Source organism: Lissotriton helveticus, chromosome 6, assembly GCF_964261635.1.
Source record: "Lissotriton helveticus chromosome 6, aLisHel1.1, whole genome shotgun sequence".
Classification (NCBI taxonomy): Eukaryota; Metazoa; Chordata; class Amphibia; order Caudata; family Salamandridae; genus Lissotriton; species Lissotriton helveticus.
In genome coordinates this window covers 1,893,237,772-1,893,260,397 of record NC_136067.1, presented here as the reverse complement: position 1 = coordinate 1,893,260,397, position 22,626 = coordinate 1,893,237,772, and the positions used below count along the sequence as shown (strand labels likewise).

Below are 22,626 nucleotides of genomic sequence, written 5' to 3'. Positions count from 1 at the left end.
GGAAGCATTTTAATCAATAATTGGCTCCCCCACTCCTCTCCATCCGCTATCTATGCGCCAGGACACTCTAGTTGAAGAGCTGTGCGCTTTATTAAATAGGGTATTTCATTTCATTGCAACACACCCATCACAGCGCCCTTATATATGAGAACACTCTCCTCAAACCCTACATTGGAACTCATTCCAGGGATAGCCAAAGCTGAACATGTCACTTTCTGCATTTAGGAGTACTTATTTTGAACTGGTTCTCAGGAATAGTTAATGTTTATGAAAATGTATTGATAGAGACCAACTGAGAGAAATATTGAAAGAGGTAAAGTAAAAGTTCCTACCAGTCAACCATTGTGGGTAGAATGTGGGACTTGTGGGATTTGAGCCTTTGCAGGGTAGGAAGCCTAGCAGCAGGAAAATTAGTTTTAACCTGTACATGAATACAGCTTCAAACAAGCATTGTGCAACTAGGTGTGGCCTTGGCATGCTGGTGCAGTTAAGTTTAAAAAAAATATATTGTTCGAGGCATATGAGCTGCAGATACTACACTTTGCATTAGATCGCCACCTGGTGTTGGGCTCGGATGATTGCATGTTGTTGTCGTCTTGGAAGAAGTCTTTTGTAGTCACAAGATAGGTGACTCCTCCCTTGGACGATAGTGCGCATGGGCATCGGCTCCATCCTTAGATTGTTTTTTTTCCGCCACTGGGTTCGGGTGAACTTTTTCCGCTCCGGCTCGAGAGCTACTTTTCAAGTACTTCGAAGCGCAAAAACATATTATAAACTTCACCTAACTAACTTCGATATCGACTAACATCGTTTCGACTCAATCAGCTCGATTCCGGTCGTCGACGCGGGCCGTTGGGCCTATCCACGCCGTGAGGCCTACACCTCATGGAAAGGACGCCATTCAAAAAATGCCCCGTGTGGAGCAAAGTCTCCACGCAGTGGCCACCAAGAGGTCTGTAACCTGTGCTTATCGCCAGTAAACGACGAATCCACCTGTACAGCCTGCACGTCCTTTTGATCCAAGAAAACCATCCGAGATCGGAGGGCCCGTCGACACGACATGCAGAGATCAGCTCCGGAACCGGCGGATATCTTCCAGGAGGTTCCGCTCGTTCCCGAAGAAGATTCCGGTGATCTCGAAATCGTCGTATCAGAGGCAGACGACTCAGACGACTCCATACCATGGGGTCTGCGCGTGAGTACTACTGCCCCTGCACCACACACAGCACCCAAACCGAAGGCAAAGGTCAACACTCCGCCTCCTGGGCCCAGTCGCTACTGAAAAACCACTATGGAAGCCCCGCCATAGAGCCCGACTCCGAAGAAAATAAGTAAGCCTTCCGGCAGCTCCTTACTGAGCAAGCCGCACGTGCCGATCCTACCAGCTCCATCGGCACTGAAACCGAAAGAAGTCTCGGCTCCGAAACAGTCGACTTCTAAAGACAAAGGTACGAAGCCAGCGTCCGACGCCTCGAAGCCGACGAGACCTGCATCCACTCCGAAGCCATCGTCTTCGGTACCAAAACCGACGAGGCCTGATTCTGATACGCTTAAGCCCTCAAAACAGCCTACGACACCGAAAACAACACCTTCGGTGCCGAAAACTACGCCAAAGGACACTGTAACACCTCCTAAGGCTGAAGACCAGCAGCAACCTCGTCCTGAACCCGAAAAAATCGGCGCCGACAAAGGTTCCACAAGGAGAAGAAATTTTCCAACCTGATCCTCTGCAAAAGAAGATCTACATTGACCCAAAAACAGGTGCTGGAACCACTATATCACACAAGAAGAGGAAGGCAGATACAACACCTACACCTGCAGTACCTGCCAAGAAGGACTCTGCCACATCTCCTATGCGCCCTTCTTCTCCTATACATCCTTCTCCTTCATCCCCTGCTCCTCTTAACAATTCACCACAGATTTCTCCTCCACACTCTCCTCTGTCTTCACACTCACCTCAAAATAATGATGAGTATAGTTTAGGGAGAGGGATAGACCCAGATGAGCCTTTCCCATACCCTATAGATGATACAGACTGGGAGTACCCACTACAGGATGTACCAGGTATTCCTGACCCACAGTCATACCCTTCAAAACCTTCTCCCCCAGAAGATAACATTAGTTTTGGACACCTACTGAACAGAGCTGCCATTTACCATGGGGTCACTATGCATTCTGATGAGGCAGAGGAAGATTTTCTATTAGACACATTTGAACAATCGCAAAGGTCTGTTCAAATTCTTCCTATGATTAAAGGGATCATCAAACACGCTCCAGAGATATTTAAAGACCCTGTACGTACTAGGATCCTAAACCCTAGAATTGAGAAAAAATATGGGCCTGCACCTGCGGACCCAGCCTACATTAAAGGACAACTACCATTAGATTCACTATTTGTATCAAATGCTAGAAAAAGGGCAAATTCACAAACGATCGGGGAGGCACCCCCACCTGACAAAGAATCTAAGGTAATAGATGCTTCAGGCAAAAGAATAGCTGCGCAAGCTACCAACATATGGCGTATAGCTAACACACAAGCCCTCCTTTCAAGATATGATAGGGCTCACTATGATCAGTTAGAAAAACTACGAGAACATCTACCTGACCAATATAAGGCGTAGGCAAGCGACCTTATACAAGAAGGCAAGCTAATTTCCAATGCCTCAATCAAGTGTGCACTTGATGTGGCAGACACTGCATCTAGAGCTGTGAACACTAGTGTCCTACTTAGAAGACATGCGTGGCTACGCATTTCAGGATTTTAACAGGAAGTGCAAACTACCATTTTAAATCAACCATTTAATCAAAAACAATTGTTTGGACCAGAGGTAGACACAGCACTTGAAAAGATGAAGACGGATACAGATACTGCCAAATCTATGGGAGCTTTACAGTCCACACAAGCTAAAAGTTCTTTTTGTCGCACCTTCTACAGAGGAGGCTCCAAACAGACTGGAGCAGACAATACAACATCCTTCAAATCTAACACACAAACAACCTCTAACAAGGGATATTTTAGAGGAGGATATAGAGGAAACCACAACAAATGAAGAGGTCGGGGTAACAATAATCGAACCTCTTCCACCACAAAACTGACTTTCCTCTGCTCAACAGCATTCCACTCCTGTGGGGGGCAGATTAACACAGTTCCTACCTGTCTGGAATTCCATCACAACAGACAGGTGGGTAAGAAATTATCCAGCATGGCTACTGCCTGGAACTTACAGCAACCCTTCCACACATACCACCCAGGCAGCGTGCAATGTCTGCAGAACACCTTACTCTGCTCAAACAAGAAGTCCTGTCACTTCTTCAAAAGGACGCAATAGAAATAGTTCCTTTACAACACCAAGGAACAGGGGTTTACTCGCTGTATTTTCTAATACCCAAGAAGGACGGGACACTAAGACCAATTCTCGACCTCAGGCCTCAGGCCCCTCAATCATTACATACAATCAGATAATTTTCATATGATCACTTTACAACAGGTGCTCCCACTGCTGCAACAAGGCGATTTCCTTACAACACTAGATCTAAAGGACGCCTATTTTCACATTCCTATGCATCCTGCTCACAGGAAGTATCTAAGGTTTGTACTGGAAGGACAACATTATCAATTCAAAGTCTTTCCTTCCGGAGTTACAACAGCACCAAGAGTATTCACAAATTGCCTAGCAGTAATAGCAGCACATCTCAGGAGACAGCAAATACATGTCTTCCCTTATCTAGACGATTGGCTCATAAAAGCGAAGTCATTCAATGAGTGTGTTCAACACACACATCAGACAATTCAAACATTGCACGACTTAGGGTTCACAAAACTACACCAAGTCGCACCTGCAACCCTCTCATATTCATCAGTATCTAGGGGCTACAATAAACAAGTCTACAGCTCTAGCGTATCCCAGTCCAGCAAGGATACAGAGCATTCAAGCCTTAGTCATAGTCTTCCAACATCAAAATCTCTGCAAGCCAGAGTGTTCATGAGACTAATAGGCATGATGACATCTTGCATCTTCATAGTAATATATGCAAGACTGCAGATGCGCCTGTCACAGGAATGTCTAGCATCAACAGTGGAACCAGGCTCAAGGGCAACTAACAGACCTGGTGTTGGTAGACAGCCGCACACATCGCTCTCTGCAGTGGTGGAACACCAAAAACTTGAAAAAGGGGCGGCCGTATCCTCAAACCTGTTCCACAAATGGTACTCACAGCAGACGCATCGCTCACAGGATGGGGAGCCCATCTCTTACATCATACAACTCAAGGGCAATGGACCACTCAACAAAGACTGTTCCATATCAACCATCTAGAGCTGCTAGCAATATTCTTAGCACTCCAAACATTACAAGACAAAGCAAAGCTGTCTTAATCCGGACAGACAACATGACAGCTATGTATTAAATACAAAAACAGGGGGGGAGACACTCTCTACAACTGTCCCAGCTCGTACAGAACATTTGGAGATGGGCCATTCCACAAAACATATATCTGTTAGCAGAGCACCTTCCAGGAGTTCACAATCAGATTGCAGATCTGTTGAGTCGGCAAACACAACAAATTCACGAATGAGAACTACATTTGCAAGTTCTTCAACCATGCTTTCACAAGTGGGGGCATCCAGACATCGATCTGTTCACCACACACGAAAACGCAAATGCCCAACCTTCGCCGCCAGGTTTCCACACCCGCTGTCCAAGGGCAATGCGATATGGATGAACTGGTCAGGCAGATTTGCGCACGCTTTTCCGCCACTACCACTAATACCACTAGTAGTACGCAAGCTCAGACAACAGTCTCTCAAATTAATCCTCGTAGCTCCCACATGGGCACGCCAACCGTGGTTCACCCCACTGCTAGAAATCTCTCTAGTTCCACATCAAAAGTTACGCCTGACACCATCCCTGCTAACGCAGAACCATGGAGACATCAGACATCCACACCCAAATCAACTGAATCTGGCGATATGGCTCCTGAAGTCTTAGAGTTCGGTTATCTTAACCTACCCTCCAGACTGTATGAACATCATTAAAGAGGCCAGGAGACCTACTAGTAGAGCTTGTTATGCTGCTAAATGGAAGAGATTTGCCATTTATTGCAACAATAACCAAATTGATCCCCTGGATGCTTCCATCCAGAATATAATTTGCTACAGTTTACATTTACAAAGATGTAACTTGGCATATTTATCCATACGCCTGCACCTTGCAGCAATTGCAGCATATTTACAAAACGGACAACATCGGTCTCTTTTTATAGTACCTGCTATTAAAGCATTTATGGAAGGATTAAAAAGAATCATTCCCCCCAGGTTACCACCTTCTCCAGTGTGGAACCTAAATGTTGTTCTTACAAGACTCATGGGACCACCTTTTGAACCTTTGCACAAATGTGAACTGCAATTCCTCACATGGAAAACATGTTTCCTTATTGCTATTACCTCTCTTAGAAGAGTAAGTAAGATACAAGCTTTCACAGTACAAGAACCATTTTTACAACTACATTGTAACAAAGTGGTTCTAAGAACCAATCCTAAATTCCTTCCAAAAGTCATTACTCCTTTTCATCTAAACCAATCTGTAGAGTTCCCTGTGTTTTTCCAAAACCCTGACTCTGTAGCAGAAAGAGCTCTACACACACTAGATGTTAAAAGAGTTCTTCTCTACTATATAGATAGGACTAAATCTTTTCGAAAAACAAAACAATTGTTTGTATCTTTCTCTCCACCTCATAAAGGTAACCCCATCTCTAAGGGTGGAATTGCAAGGTGGATTTCTAAAATGTATACAAATATGCTATCAAAAAGCAAAACTTACATTAACAGTTCCTCCTAGAGCGCACTCCACACGCAAACTAGGAGCCTCTATGGCTTACTTAGGGAACATCCCCCTAGAAGATATATGCAAGGCAGCAACATGGTCTACGACACATAACTTCACTAAACTCTACTGTGTTGATGTGCAAGCCAAGCAGCAAGCTGCAGTAGGCCAAACTGTCCTTAAAACTCTCTTTCAAACTACTGCAACAGATACAGGTGACCACCACTAGGGGAGACACTGCTGCACAATCAATGCAAAGTGTAGTATCTGCAGCTCATATGCCTCGAACGGAAAATGCTACTTACCAGTATGCATCTGTTCTTGGCATGTAGAGCTGCAGATTACCACACGCCCTCCCTCCTCCCCGGGACCAGGATCTGTTCCAGTTTTTATCTTGCTTAGATGCACACACATGGACATCTTTTTCTTTATTTCTACTAACTCCATCATTTACCATCATGGCGAAAAACAATCTAAGGATTGAGCCGATGTGCACGATCGTCCACGGGAGGAGTCACCTATCTCAGGACTACAAAAGACTTCTTCCAAGACGACAACAACCTGCAATCATCCGAGCCCAACACCAGGTGGCGATCTAATGCAAAGTGTAGTAATCTGCAGCTCTACATGCCTAGAACAGATGCATACTGGTAAGTAACATTATCCTTTTTAATGCAGGCATGTGTCACAATGTACGAAGCTGGCTCTTTATATAGTGGAACAAAAATAGGTACATTGTGAGTCCAAGCAAACCCCAGAGGAATTACAGAGGCACAAATGACACCCCAGATGCTCTCTTTTGAGGTAGTGGGCAAGCAGTGAGGCATGTTATCGGGTTGTTCTAATCATTTCTTACAGACACAAAGGCAGTAAATTAGATATACACTCAATGAAGAAATCCGACACCAATTTATAAAAATGTAACATACTTTTATATGAATTTAGATACCAAGATCATCGGAATCGGGTAAGTACTTTTCAAGTTATGATTTTTTATAGTTTTCAGAAATGGACACTTTGCATTTTCTGGACCAGCAATGTTATCCTGTGGAGGAAAAACATGTATTGCATTCGGTCACTTGTCCATGTATTAAGGGGCTGTATTAAGGGGCTGTTCTTCTGGAATTGAGGATGGGGTAAGGTCCAAAGCCACACCAACAGGTCACCTCGGGAATCTCTGGGGGGGTCCGGGTGCTTAGATGTGTCACGGCATCTGGCATTTCATTCACTTAAATGGGAGAAGGGTCCAGTTGCAAGCAGGGACTGGGGTACCAGTTTGGGGGAACCCACATGCGGGCTCAACCCATGAGGTCCCCTGGCACACAGTGACACCATTGGTCCACTTCTCCTTGGGCTGTGGGGCACTGGTGCAGTAGTGTTTTTTGGAGTCCGGTTCTGGTACAGGAGTCTTTCGCGGATGAGGGGGCCAGCAGAAAGAGGCTGCAGGCAAAGACTGGAAGTCCAGTTTTGTGGCCAATCCAAGGGTGGGCCTGGCACTTGTGGGTCTTGGGGATCCCTTTGGCTCTGTCACCTCCCTTGGACTCTGGCACGCAGGTGCATAGATGCTTTGAGGTGTTGGGTGGGAGCGGTTGCCGACTCACTTCTTTGTCTTTGTTTTCGGCAAGAGGGGCAAACAGGACAGCTGGGCCACTAACGAAATGGGTCCCACTGTCCCTGAAGTCCCTCGACGTGCAGGTCGGTCTTCCTCAGCGTTGGTGTCTGTTCTGGGCACAACCAGCCTTAGCTGCTGCAAGAGGTCCAGTACCCCGGGATTGGCATTGTGCGGCTCCGGTCATTCCTGATGTCCCCACACTTAGAGGGAGGATGAATCTGACCCGTGGGAGAACATCTACTTCTTCCTGTGCAGTTGCTGCATCGTTAGACTCCGTAGGCGGCAGGCTGTGTACCGGATCTTGCTTCTTTGGTGCCTGCAGCCGCAGGGGAGTAACTCCTCTACTATAAGGGAAATTATTTTCCAATATGCAAAGCACTGGCAGACTTCCGGGTTTCTTGAGGTCTGCACAGTGGCAAGACAAATCAGTTGCTTCAGGAGGGTTGGGTGCAGCAGATAGGCCCTAAGTCAGTCGTACTTCTCGGTTCAGCGGCCTTCATGTTTCACTCCTTCTTTTGTGTCCAACCAAAATCTGAAGATCTGGTATCAAGGGGTCCCTTAAATATTTAATTTGGGGGCGTTCAGAGGAGTGAGGGGTAGTAATCAATGGGCTACTTAACCCTGGGTCACTACTCCCCCTATATGGTGCACAGACATAATATCGACTCCAAAATATCGTTTGGACAGAATATCGAGTTTTAAATATCGTTTGGACAAAATATCGTCAGGACAGAATATCGACAGTCAAAATATCGTTTTTAAGGTAAGTGAAGTAATATCGACTGTAAATAATATAGAAAGTGAAAATATCCAAGTATATAATCTAGATAGTAAAAAATATCGTTTTTTAAATAATATTTAATTATTTATAGTGTTTTTGTTATAATATGTGTGAAAAGTGTCATTTTATGTTATAATTATTTTTAATTAATGATTTTTTTTAAATTATTGTGTAATTTTATTCTGTAGCGGGTGGGAAGTAATTTAATTATAATTAATTAAATATGTAAATGTATTAATTGGTAGTAATAATTAATTAATTGGTAAATATTTGTTATTTAAAATTTAATTGGTAATTAATTTAATTTAATTGATTAATTGCTAATTATGTAAATTAAAATAATTTATTTCCTGTAGCGGGTTGTGGGTTTATAGGGGAATAGGGTGGGAAGTAATTTAATTATAATTAATTAAATATGTAAATGTATTAATTGGTAGTAATATTTAATTAATTGGTAATCAAATAATATTTGTTAATTATTTAAAATGTAATTGGTAATTAATTTAATTTAATTGATTAATTGCTAATTATGTTAAATTAAAGGGGTATTTTTAGGGTTCAGGGTCGGTTTTTGGGTAAAGGGGTATTTTTAGGGTTCAGGGTCAGTTTTTAGTTTTTGGGTAAAGGGGTATTTTTAGGGTTCAGGGTCAGTTTTTAGTTTTTGGGTAAAGGGGTATTTTTAGGGGTCAGGGTCAGTTTTTAGTTTTTGGGTAAAGGGGTATTTTTAGGGTTCAGGGTCAGTTTTTAGTTTTTGGGTTAAGGGGTATTTTTAGGGTTCAGGGTCAGTTTGAGGTTTTTGGGTAAAGGGGTATTTTTAGGGGTCAGGGTCAGTTTGAGGTTTTTGGGTTCAGGGTTTTTTTTAGGGTTCAGGGTCAGTTTTGGGTTTTTGGGGTACAGGGGTACAGTGTAAAAATAAAGTAAAATTAAATTTACATTAATTTAATTTAATGAAATTAAATTAAATTATATTAAATTAATTTTAAATATTTTAAATTATAAAAATTATTATATACTTACCAATACTTACGTTGTAATGGTAGTGCGTTGTAAAAGTTGCGTTGTAACGTCATATATCCACTGTTGCACTCCTTGGAGTGGGAATAGTAATTTTAACCCCTACGCTATCCAACGCTTTCCCTACTGTTGCACCCACTGGAGTGGGAATAGTAATTTTTACTCTTTTGTATTTGTACGTTAATAATATTGTCTATTATTTAATTAAATTTTGTTACTATATATATATGTTTTAAGAAATATGATTAAAAAAATATTATTTTTTTACTTTCATTAATTATTTAATTATTAAAAGTTATTTTAAGTATTAAGTATATTTTAGTAATTAATTTTTTATATTAATGTAATTAAACATTGTTTTTATTAAAGTCTATATTTTTTACAACTATATTTTTGTAAACGATATTTTTAACTCGATATTTTTGTACTTACCTGTTTGTAGATAGAAACTCGATATTTTGTCTCTCGATATTTTGTCAACGATATTTTTGTTGGTCGATATTCTGTCCCTCGATATTATTTCAGTGATCCCCCTATATGACCACATCCTGTGGGAAGAAGGCATAATCCTGTCCCAGAGTTCCTAAGTGTGCAAACACAAAGATGGCCACTTCCAAAAAGTCGTACCCACCTCAGGGGTATGAGGCAACATGTAAGCACAATCGATTACAGGGTCTGGGTTTCGAAAAAATGAGTCCATGTTGTTGTTTGTAGCCTTGATGTGTCTTTATTATGCAAATGCTGGGTTTTTATAAATGCACAACCAACGTGTTTCGCCCAGGGTTGTAAATTGCAATAAATACGTGATTCGTGTTCGGTGGCGTCCGTATCCAGCAGGGCAAGGTAAAGTTACCTCACCTCGTGGTATAATCTATGCTGCAGCCCTTAAGGACCCTCTTTAATACCCATGACCAAGGGACCTAGAGTACCATTTACTAGGGGCTTACATGGGTGCTAAAGTCTTTTGCCAATTTTAGCACAATAAGACTTTACCTTGTTTTAGGGAAGGAGCACCAGCACTGAGGTCTGGTTAGCAGGCCTCCATGGACGGTCAGTCGAAAAATAGAATCTAGTAGCTAAAAAAAAGGGGGGGGGGGTAAATGCAACTCATACTCAGTTCCCTACGCGCACAATTTTTAATAACTAAGCACTTAAATGTAGCCACCTTATTAGTGTAAAAATGTAGATTTTAAATCATTCACGGATATGGATGTTTTTAGGTCGAGCTTAGCGTTGCAGCACCTGCGCTGCTCGCTTTGCGAGGCATATTGTAGTAGGGACAGATGTGGAAGTGCAGTGGAAGCTCCGCCCATATTTTTAATTGGCTGGCGTCATCATCCCTGGTAAATACTGGCTTTCGATTGATCATGAGGCTTCTTAGTCCCACCTTTTTACCACCATGTCTCCTTTTGTGACTGCCCATCAGGACTGGATCTTTTACTTGCGGCGTTACATGGTCTCCTTCATTAGTCAGTAAGTACTATATTTTTTTCACAATAGCGACAGCTTATTTTATGAAGGGGGCGAGTAACACGGACAGAGGTTGGGGTGGGAGAAGGCTAATAAGCAACATGGACAAAGGTGGAGGGTGGGAGAGGAAGATAGGAATTGTCGAGGGCTCCCATATCGATGGCGCGGTGTGTGATCTTCAGCATCTGGCTTAATACCTCAAAATGTATGTCGTCCAGGTCTTTCTTAAACATTTCAGACTCTGGGAACATGCACTTGGTTTATAGTGCATGGACAATGCAGGAAAAAGACGATTTGGGGGAAATCACTGCGTCTCGGGTCCTTTAGGTGGGGATGCTTAAAAAGTGAAAGAACGCCAGTACTAACACCAATGATAAAACAAAACATCTCAATGCAAAAGCATCAAGTGTGAGCGACTTTTTCTGCAACTGCTTTAATGGCGCAGGAGGGTGAGGTGTATCAATGGGCAGATTTTAAGTTAAAAAAATGTCAAAACTTTCTCTTGTGACTTTTATTATGATTTCCAACTGTCCGATACCTGATCTGTGTAAACACATTCCACACCAGTTATCAGGCTTAGCTCCACCCCTGCAGAAACACCCTTTATTTACCAGTAAATAAAGCTCGACAAGTGTCCTGAGGGATCCATATACCATTTTCACTAGCCTAACTCTCACTAGACGTGCAGCGCCGCTCTGCACAATGCATCACCTCCAGGAGCTATTGTGTCTGACACAAACATCCACAGACTGTTTCACTGTCTGTAATTGGTACATACAAGTTTCCACGCTGTCGCATCCTTGAATAATACAATTTACCACTGACAGGTGCTAGCTACTTGGAAAATAAATATGAAAAGATGCCCAGGCTAGCAATTCTGGGGCTGTGACAATTCTATTCAGTGGGTGGACTGATGTATTCACACAATGTTGACATGGGTGTACTGCGAGATTCGCACAATGTTCTTTAAGAGCACTTTTCACTAGCGCTCCTGTTTTGACTTTCACCGTTCAGTAGCAACAGTCAGACGAACCTGTACAGTTTGTTTTCCATTTCTGAAGTATTGCCTCAGTGTAAGCTGTGCCCGACCTGGCACTTCTTGTTGGTAAACTGCAGGTGAACGCATGGCTGAGGGAATTGCATACCCCATCAGAGCACAGTAGAGCAGCTTGCAGCATAAACTACCAGGCTCTGTGGATGTTACATTTGTGATTCAAGGTAGCGAGCGCTTAGGAAAGTATGTTCCATCGACAGCTTGTTGATCCACGGGCCTGCGCGTGAGACTGGCAGAACATGGCATCCTTGAAAGGCGAGGCTTAATTTTGAGTGTGCCCTGCTCGCACTATCCAGCAGCCACTGGGGGGCGTGTTTATGGAACGCTCAAGTTTGTTTAGTTTGTGATCTTCATGTTGATGGAGTGAGCCTGTGTGATGGTGAACGACTGCTTGAGTTTAGCGAATTCCTTAAATGTTGAGATTGTTGTGTAGGGCATTCACACCTCATTATTCTCTATTCTGTCTTACATTGTCCGCACTAAGAGGCATTACTGTGTCTGCTCTTAAGCCGGCTGCTTTTAATAGGCGATATTTAAACAGATACACTTCATTGGAAATTCAGGATGAATTATATATACTGTCAATTTTCAAGGTTTCCCTATTTTGTGTAGTTTATCAAAATTAAGACATTTGTTTTTTTGTTTATGCTAATAGGCTGACTGGAGAATTTACATAAGGCACTGGGTTTTCAGGTGTGCAGTGGTATTTTACTTGCTTAGCAGATGCAGTATGTCAGTGTATTGAGTACGGCAATTGTTCTCACAAACATGCAAACATAACATACAGACACCCCCTCAAATTTAATAATATAACACACATTTGAACACCAGCAAACATGACACATTCGTAACTTCACAAACATACGGCTAAAAAAACATTCACATTGACAATGCCAAGAGCTTGGCCATTGCCAAGACATAATGGTTTTGCCAATGCTTGTTAATATTACACCAGAAAGCACATTGCAGGCCCAAACTTCCCACCACCTACAGCCAGGGATTTCTGTGCGCTGGAGACAGGAAACCTTCTTGGTAACCCAGTTTGTACAATTTGAAACATCCAGGTTTTTGGGTGCAACGGAAGGGGTGTTGGGGAGGCAGTGCTTGGACACTGTTAATAGCTACGGTCAGTGCTTAGCCTGCCACACTGACATACACTTGTCACACATTGGGTGGGGGGGGGGGGGCGATTGCAAGCAACAACATGGGTGGACTGGGGAGCTGTAAACACATTCAGCTGATTCCCTGCAGTCATTTGTTGGGTCTGTGGACTCTAAGAAGGAGAAACCCAAATCCTCCAATGCAGTCTGCAGCGAGAACCACAAATTGAAGCCAGCTGCCACTGACCAGTGAAAAGAAAAAAGAGTGACAACAAATCCAGCGAATGGTAAGTAATGGGTGGGCTCGATAGCTCTTTTGAAGCTTTTTTAGGTCGAGCCTGGGCAGCGCATGCGCTGCTTTGCGAGGCATGCTGTATTGGAATATAGACTTGAAGGACCGCCCATATTTTTCATTGGCTTGTCATTGTACTTTAAAAAGCTGGCTTCTGATTCGTTAATAGGCTTGTTAGCCCCTCCTTAGGACTGCCTTGTCTTCATTTGTAACATCCCATGAGGACTGGCCCTTTTACTTCTGTTGTTACACAGTATGTCTTATTTAGTCGGTAAGCACTATGTTCTTTAATGCGTTTCTCCTACTGCAGGCATGACATACTTTCCTATAACTTTCAGCATGCCATGCACGCTTTCACTTAACAAGCAACCCACAACAATGGAGGCCGAGATCTCGCATTTGTGAGAGTTTGAGCCATTGGTATTGTAAATGACAATGCCTTTTATTTATGCGTTCATTATAAAAACAGATAAGTAAAAAGCATTGTCATTTACAGCGCCAATAGCTTAAACTCTTGCAAATGCGAGACCTATTGCATTGCAAATGCTTGTTACTAATAATGTTTAGGGGGGGGGGGGAAGCCTTTGAGTTTTGCCAAGCATTTTACTTAATTCTTTGTGAACTCGACAAGAAGAAATCATCACCTGACCAAGCTCTTAAATTGGCGTCAACTATAGTGTCACAACGATCCTGAAACAGTAACTTAAACGAGCATTGGCAAAGCATATTGGTCTCGCCTATGTAAAAGCGATTAGCTTTACCAATGTCTTTTAGCTACATTGTAGAATATGGCTAAAATGAGAGAAAACCGAGCTATGACGTGGCCGACACTGGCCATGTCATATCTTTTTTTTTGTTGTGGCGGATGTGGGTGGGCATCATGGAAACGGGAAGGAGATTACAAGGGAAAAGGCACCACGGACAAAAGGAGGGAGAGGAAAAGCAACACTGACAACGGTTGAGGAGAGAGGGTTAAAAGGGCTGCGTCATATATTTTTGGCTGATGGCTGGTTGGGGCAGCACAGATAATGGGAGGGTGGGAGAGAAGAAGTAAGATGAACTACGGGATTGCCAGAGAGAAGAAGCTTCATGGACAAAGGAAGTGGTGGAAGAGAAGAAGCAACTAGGACAATGGGTGCTATGATGTATCCAGTGCTGGCCACCCTGTAGGCTGCACCATTCTTTTTTTTTCGTTTTACAGCTGGGGCAACTTAGACATCGTAAAGGTGAGTAGAAAGTAGCAACTCTGGCATGTTGTATGCTGTAGTAAGTGGAAGCAACATATGAATACCAATTCAGCAGACTAATGTAGCCAAACTGCTGGCCAAAAGCCCCTCTATGTATGTATATTATATATATTTTGTATCATTTTTGGGAAAAGAATAGTCTAGTGAGACAGCTAAAGCTGTCTCAAAGGCCAGTCTTAAAATGCCCGTTTAGAGCCAGCATTGAAAACAATTGCTACTTTTTTTGTGACAATCATCATCATCTCCAACTGGAAAAGTTCCTCAAAGATTCATTATAAAAGTAATAGAGTAGGGATAGGTAGTATGGTGGGAATGCTAAAAAAGTCCTTCATAAACAGGAGGGGCTGACATAAATTTGGCCATCAGTTGTACACCGCCCAAAGGACAATTCTGAAAGTGCAACCAACACGTTTTCACTCAATCATACCCCAGTGAAATTTTGGAACCAAATAAATCCCTACATAAAGAGTGCAGGGCTCATTGAGCGTGCTAAACCCACCACTTGGTTTTAAGCTCAAGCTTTACTGGAAATACACAATCGCTAGGATCCTTCAAAAGGAATTACCTACTGATGTGGAAGAGGAGGGGCCCCGTATATCCGAAGAAGAAGCACAGTCCCTTTTTACTGTTGTCTCCCTATAGACTACATGGGTTCTATTGGACAAAGTAGAGTAGGAATTGTTAGAGGAAGGGGTGATAGCACTCAAAAACAATGACTTGCAAACAAACTTCTGAAAGCAGCACCCAGGTTGAGGCGAAAGCACAGTTAATTTGCATGTAAATGAAGAAACATTTCTACATCGTGATGGGCACAGTGTCTTAGGAGGTACTTTGAGCAAAAGAAATACCCTACCAAAACTTAGGCCAATTAGGAAAAACACTCTTGACACTAGTGGTTTAGAAGAAGATGCAATATGGGTTAAGGACAATAGAGACTGCCCCACTGAGAAGCTGTCTATTTAGAGAGGTTTGTTATTCCCAAGTAGGTCACCATTCTGGTGTATATTTATATACACAACAGAAAAGGCTAGAAATACTTCCAATTCATGGTCAGGTTGGAGCAAATATATACATAAAGATATTGGTAGATGTCAGCAACCATCCGGTGCTGTTAATCTGAAGTTGATTGTTCTCTTAGTAGGACAACAGCTTATGTAGCTCGCTGGATTCTGCCACACTGCACTCTTTGAACATGTTCATGTTTCTTAGATTTGCAAGGCAAATGTTAAGCAGTCCATCCATTTTAAAGACACTATTGGATTATCTAATAGTTCGTCTTTTACTCATGTGTGCCCAAGCAGGCTTTTCATAACCTTTATGGAAATAGTTTTACAATGTATACCCTTACAGTCTGTGCTGTGTTGTGTATGTTTGTATATCTTATTTCTTTATCACAAACCTAGCCACAAAACTGTCGATCACTGTACAGGTCAGAGACCACCATAACGTTAAACAGTAATTGAAGAGGAAGCTGGCTGGTGGAAGGGTATTGCACTTTGATGCAATGTCCTGTAAAGACGTTAGTCTTCAACTCTTTCCTAAATTGCAGCAGCGTTGGGGCATTCCTGATGGATATGGGGGTGTTATGTGATTATTCCAGCTTTTAAATACGCATTCAACATCCAGAGAGGGTGAAAATAAAAAAATGTATTCATCTGTATTAGTAGTCCCCATAGTGGTCTCTTCCCTAAATTCATATAGAGTCTGACCTTTTATAGTTGGTGCCACCTTTCAACTTTGCCTATAAAAAAGAAATCTGATGAGACACAGTCTGTGACTTCTGTGAGCATGTAAGGGGACCAGATTTTTGTTTTTCTGAAGGGATTGCAGGGGGTTTAACTTTCTCATTTCCTTCTCATTTCTACCCATTGGAAGCTGTTGTTCCTGCCTTTCAGCATACTGCATATAAACATTTCAGTGATATTATCAGTGCAAAACATTAAAGGCAAGTAGAATGTCATTCGATTTCACAGGACTTCCTCAGCCTTTTCAACTGCTGTTTGTGCTTGTACTAGCGAAATTTGTATTTGCAGCATTTGCATTTTGCGTTCTTTTTAAGAGTTCTACATGTATGTTCTACTACATTTGCTTTAAAATGGTATTTGCAAAGTTAGTCATATACTTTAAATGTTCTGAACTTTTTGGTACTCAGTTTGTTTGTATTTTGTGGTGGTTGTTCATTGGTTCAATTTTTATTCAGTTTAATACTCAAACATGTATTTCTCACTAAATTGTGGATTATCTTTCAGACTAACAACAAAAGTGTGACAAAGGTACCGCCACCGGTTCCTTCTAAACCAAAACAAATTAATTTGCCTTACTTTGGACAAGCGAGCCAACCCCTTTCAAGTGATACAAACGCGCAAAAAATGCCTTCAGCTGTTGCATCGCTTAATAACAAGCAGAATCTGCAGCAGTCTAACACCTCTCAGCAGAATCCACAAAAGATTGCTCAACCACCTGCACCACAAGCCAACAGCCAAGACCCGCCTCAGACATCCTCTTCAAAACTGGATAACCCCCCTGCTGCCACTGTGCGGCCTTTCACCCCGCAACCCACCAAAGAGCCTCCTCAACAGCCAGCTCGGAAGCCACAGATGGTTGCAGCCAGCTCCATTTATTCCATGTACACACAACAGCAAACCCCTGGGAAGAACTTCCTTCAAGCTGTGCAGTCTGCTCTCACACGGACTCAGACCCGGAGTTCACAGTTTCCTAGTGGTAAGTTTTTATGTGGTAGTCCTTGTAGTTTTGATAGCAAGCATGAAATCTTTCCTCGTTTGTAGATGCCACAGGTGTACATCTGTTGTCCATGTTAATGCATTTAGTAGTAGGACCCAAATGAGGCTTTGTGCCGTACATTTAAGGTGAACTGCCTGATTGGCAAAGCATTCATGATGCATAGATTTGGATTAAGAGGTTTAACCCATTTTTCCGCCGCCAAGATCATATTTTTCCTCTGTCTTGGTGTATTGTCTACTATTTTCATTTTCTTCACTTTTCAATAATATTGAGGGCTTTTACCCTTACCTTTCACCATGCCAGTTCCTTTCTTTCCCAGTCCTTGAATACAGATGCATAGCTCTGCTCCCTTTTTCATTGGTTTACTCTTTTCTTGAAACTGAATTCCAGTGTGCAAGGAAGCAATGTCCATACTAAAGACTACAGAGTTCAGACCATGCTCTGACTGTCGAAAACAAATGCCAGTAATTATCTGCACCAGGTGTGCCTTTGGTGTTTTTGTGAAAAAATGTGCTCTCTTGCATACAAAGGTGATCTGGGACTATGAAGCTAAGCTGTATGCCACTGACCATTGGACTAAGTCACCGACCTCATTATAACTCCTGATCATAGGTGAGAATGCAGACCTGTTCTAGCTCTTTAGGCTACTCTCGTGATAGGTCTCTGCGGTTGAAGTCTGACTTTAGGTCTTTGTGGTTGAAATCATCCGGTACTTCCAAGTCGAAGAAGAAAAACAAGAAGTTGGCACTTGAACTCACACTGCCACTGTCTGAAAAGTGACGAGGTCGTCAAAGTGCTAGTTTATCTCACACCTAATGAAGGAGCCAATTCTACAACTGGCCGCAAATTACCCTGGCCATCAACAACATCAAAGCAGGTCGAGGCGTTTAAGGAGACCATGCTACATATCTTTGACACAGTTCTGGCTCCCACTGGTTTGCCTTCAGGCCCCAAGGATCTACGGGGGGGCATCCAATTTGGTTACTGTCCACCCTCAGCGCCGTCTAAGCTCATCAAACCTGGCCCTGTGCTGACTTCCATTCTTGCTTTAAGACTTGTGCTTCTTCCACTTTTGTTGCCGCTGGTACTGAGTTTACCAATGGCAGAGGGGTATCTGGTACCGACTCCGATGTTTAACTCTGAGCCGAATCTGTCCTGATCCCCACTGAGGTCATGCTCCGACTCCACTCCTGCCCACCCGGTCTCTACACTAGTCAGATAACTCTTCACTACTGCAGAGCTGTCCTCATTGGCTCCATCATCTTTTTGGCACTGATTTTGACCAGAGTTTGCCACCTCCTGGATATGGCAATGACTGGGCTGATTTTCTCCCACATGATAAACAGTTTATACATGGACTTATAGGAGGCCAGTGTACTTGTTACTTCCCCCTGATACAGGGTTGATTTTGCCCCTTGAACCCCAATGGAAGAGAATGTGTCCTTTGCTGTTATTAGGCGAGCAGCAGATGTCCTGAATCTACATATGCCTTATGTTGAAGTCAAGGCAAATGTCCTGCCTGGCTGAGGTTTTGCACCCTGGGCCAACCTCATCTAATCCCTTACTTCCATTCAGTGAAGTCCTAATTGACACACTTTTGGGAACTCTGTCTTTGCCTTGCTCTTTTTAAACAGCAATTAGCCACATACCACAGACTGACAACCCGGATTTTCTTGCTCCGCGTCCTAGTGGAGTAGTGTGGCTCACTGGTTAGAGGCGGCAGACCCAAGAGCAGAAGTCGGCCCGGGACCAGGGTTCAATTCCCGTCGCGGCAGGGTCGTGGACCTTGGTCAGCGGACTCGATAATTCTCGCTTCGGTGCTTACTCTAATCAGGGGTTCCACTCGGCAACTCTGGGCATTAGCTTGCCTAATCTCCACAACGGCCCCACCAATTCCGGGGATGCCTGGCTCCACCTTGGGGACTCCCAGCAAGGGACCATCCCACAGGGAAAGCCAGGATGGGTTCCCCAGAGTTATACAGCTCCAGGAAACCTATGGACGGGTAGCAGTGCGCTTTACAAGCTCAAAAACATTTACATTTACTCATGGAAGTTTGGTGGCATTGGCTTACACTAGCAAAGTGAATTCTAATGCATTCCCCACAGCCCCCCCAGACAGGGTGTTGGAAAGGAAACAGATGTTTTTTCAGCCAGCCTAGCCTTTTGGTCGATCAGTGCAGTCTGCTTTTTAGGCTGTTATTTGCACACCCTAGGACATGGACACTGGGAGTCAGGGGCTTCTTGGCTCAAACCAGTCAAGGTGGCCAGATATGTGATTTGGGCTGGTCTGGATACTACTCATTGCTTGGGGTGAATGGCTAGCAGTGTGTGGTGTTTTTTTCACCATGCATGGACGTGAGCCACAGGATTCTATGGAGATATGCAGGCACCCTTAAATATATGCCTTTGGATGGGTCCAGCCTCTTAGGCTGCACGGCTGATTCCGCCCTCAGATGCTTTAAGGTAAGGAGAGCCACACCATGTTCCTTAGGGCTTTCCACCCCTTCCACACAGGTTACTCATCACATAAATACCTAGCCAGGCCTCCTCCTGCCCCCGTAACTGTTGGCCAGGGACGCTGGTCAAGCAGATATCGTGCAGATCCCCATTGACCTAATTCTTCTCAGTCCCCCTTCCCTGCAGCATTAGTCCCCAGGCCACTTTAGTATGCCCTTTGTGGAGCACAGCCACTCTGTGGGAGGCAGGATCGAACATTCTTCAAGGAGAACAATCGGTCATACCTGGCAGATGGGTCCTCTAAATCGTCCAACAAACGTTTGCCCTTCTATTCCTACCTGCTTTCAGCAGTTTCTGCCCACATCAGAGTGACTCCACTCCATCGCTTCCGGGGCGGAATTAGGTCAGAGTGGAGCCACACAACGTTACCTAATGGCTTGTGGGAGGACTGCTTTAAAATACTTTCTAATCCAGTCTGGCATCTGAAGAAATTTCTAAAGGTGAGGAATCTGCGGATAGACAGAGTAGCCACCGGAAAGAGTTTCCAAAGGTAAGTAACTTGTTCATCACACATGCCTCTCAAGTGGGCCGTAAATGCATCAGTTATTAAGTCCATTTTCAACTGTTTGAGATTTACCATAGGTAGGAAAGTGCAACTTTTTGCCAGATACCTGATGCCAACTTGACTGAGTGTTTGCTGGGATCCTGCCAACCGGCCTCCAGCACCTGTGTTCTTTACTAAAACTGTACCTGTGTGCCCACAATTGGCGCACCTCTAGGCCCCCTGTAAGTAGGGGAGCGGATGTAGCCTAACGGCTAGGGCGGTCGATCTCAAATCTGGGGAACCGGTTTCAAGTATCGGCAGTGACGCTCAACATCCTGTGATTGTCTGGGCAAATCACTTATCTCCCCGTGCCTCACAAAAATGAATATGTCCTTGTGTAAGCAACTGGTGCTCATGTGGGGTGCTCTGATAAACGATACCTTTGGGTCAAGTTTGTGCTATTTAAAACTCTGGGGGGGGGAAGTCCCTTGTAAAAGGTACCTCCGGTACCAAGGATGTAGTGACAAGAGAAGGCATCTGAGGGCTGTAGCATGTATTATGCTACGCTCAGAGACCTCTCACCTCTCACCTCTACACCTCCACCTTGCCAATGCAGACTAGGTGTATTGGTGCAGACCAAACTAAAGAATTGACATGTGCCATACCCACCAACACTGCCTGTGACTTGGGTTAGTCATCCCTCTAGCAGGCCTTACAGCCCTAAAGGTGGGGTGCACCATGTCCAGGTGAGGGCATAGCTGCAAGGGCAATATGCCCCTGCAGTGCCTGTGCCATTCACAGACTACTATAACTGCAATGAAGCCATTTTGAGTGCATGGGCTAGGAGTTTGTCAACACGAACTTTACAGCTCCAGGATGGCTTTACTGAAGTCTGGGAAGCTTGGTATCAAACTTCCCAGCACATAAAATCCACACTGATGCCAGTGTTGGATTTAATGAAAAATGCACACACAGGGCATCTTAAAGATGCCCCCTGAAAAACAACCAACTCGGGTGTGGTTCCGGACTGGCTCCCAGCCATCCGCCACTACCAGTTTGTGGACCCCTGGGTATAGAGCCCTCCGCTCTCGGGATCCGGGAACGAAGCACATCCTGGGCAGAAGTGTCATGCCTCCTCCCCCACGATGGGCAGGGACCTCGAAGAGGCAGCTTCAAAGGCTTGCCACCTTTGTTAAGCTACCCCTAGTACTTTGCTGCTATCAGCAACCGGCTCCCACCGGTTCTGCCCCCCCCCCTCCCCCTCATTTTGGGCACGAGAATCTGCGGGAAAACTAGCCAGGAAAGGAGGTGTGCCCACCTTTGCCAACCCTACTCCTCAAGTGGGGAAGGCGAGGTGAAGTTCTCATCTCAGTCCCCACCATCTTGCAGACGGTGGGGACCCCTTCAATCAGGAAGAGGCTTATGCTCCCTCCCCCCCCCCCCCCCCCCCACTTAAGGGTGGCATACTAGCGGTTGTAGACACCCCAGGGAAGGGACCCATTGGTCCCAACCTGCACACCCCTGTAACATCCCTAAACCTAGTATTTATGAGCACCCCTGAACCTTACCTCTTCAGATTCGATGTGACAAGAAGAAGGACCGAAGAACTGTGCTGCGGAAGAAGAGGACCACAACAACTACTTTGGCCCTAGCCTACCGACCTGTGTCCTGTTCTGAACTCCTGCGAGTGGAACCCAAAATGTCCTGCAGCCTCCAGGAACCCCGGAGACATGCTCTGCTTTCACAAAGAACTCCTCTCTCCCGTGGACACCAGATTTGTCCAACACCCACCCAGTTCAGGACTCCAGATCTGGTCGGATCCGTGAGACCTCACCACTCTGCACCCGACACCCACGGTCTGAGTTCGAGTGGCCCAACTCCCCAGCAACGTCCCCCCGACGACCCTGACCTGCGATCCAGCGTTGGGTGACCTCCACGACTCTCCTCAATGCCTGCAGCCTCAGTCCAAATGGTCCCCCCCCCAACCGTGACTGGAACCTGTGGGAAGAACCCGACATGAATGGACACACCTGCATCCGCAGCTCCTGTGACCTGAGGGGCCCGACTGACTGTGTCCTGGTGTTTAGCAACTCTTCAACTTAATCCTCCAGTAGTTGTTTCCTTTGTCCAGTCTTCTGCCTCCAGCCTTCAGTCCTTTTCCGTAACAGACGTCCTCTCTTGAAATGCTTTGTGCTCCCAACACCTCCTAAGCACCCTGCACCCTGACACCCCGGCACCGCTGGTGGTGTGGATTTGGTGTTAACTTTGACCTCCTTTACCCTGATCTTGACCCCAGGAGCTTGGCTCCTGAAACCAAGTGACCTGCCCATGAGCAGTCGCCAACCCAGGTGCTCCCTAGCCCTATTGGTCCCCTGCACTCTGCACCCGGCCGCCATAGTGCCACTGGTGGTGCCCCTTGAGTGCCAACATGAATCTTAGGGAGCCTTAGTTCTACCTCCCTCAAAACTCCAATTCCAAAACCGATTTACTC

The 22,626-nt window shown here is 44.5% G+C and overlaps 1 protein-coding gene across 3 annotated transcripts in view; it reads left to right on the top strand.

The window, feature by feature from the left end:
- TP53BP2 (tumor protein p53 binding protein 2) overlaps positions 1 to 22,626 on the top strand; it is a 273,982-nt gene that overhangs the window by 208,576 nt on the left and 42,780 nt on the right. For all 3 annotated transcript variants that reach the window (XM_078649843.1, XM_078649842.1, XM_078649844.1), the window contains exon 12: positions 16,642 to 17,113. In XM_078649843.1, coding sequence (XP_078505969.1) covers positions 16,642 to 17,113 — 472 coding nt within the window. The remainder of the gene's footprint in view (positions 1 to 16,641; positions 17,114 to 22,626) is intronic.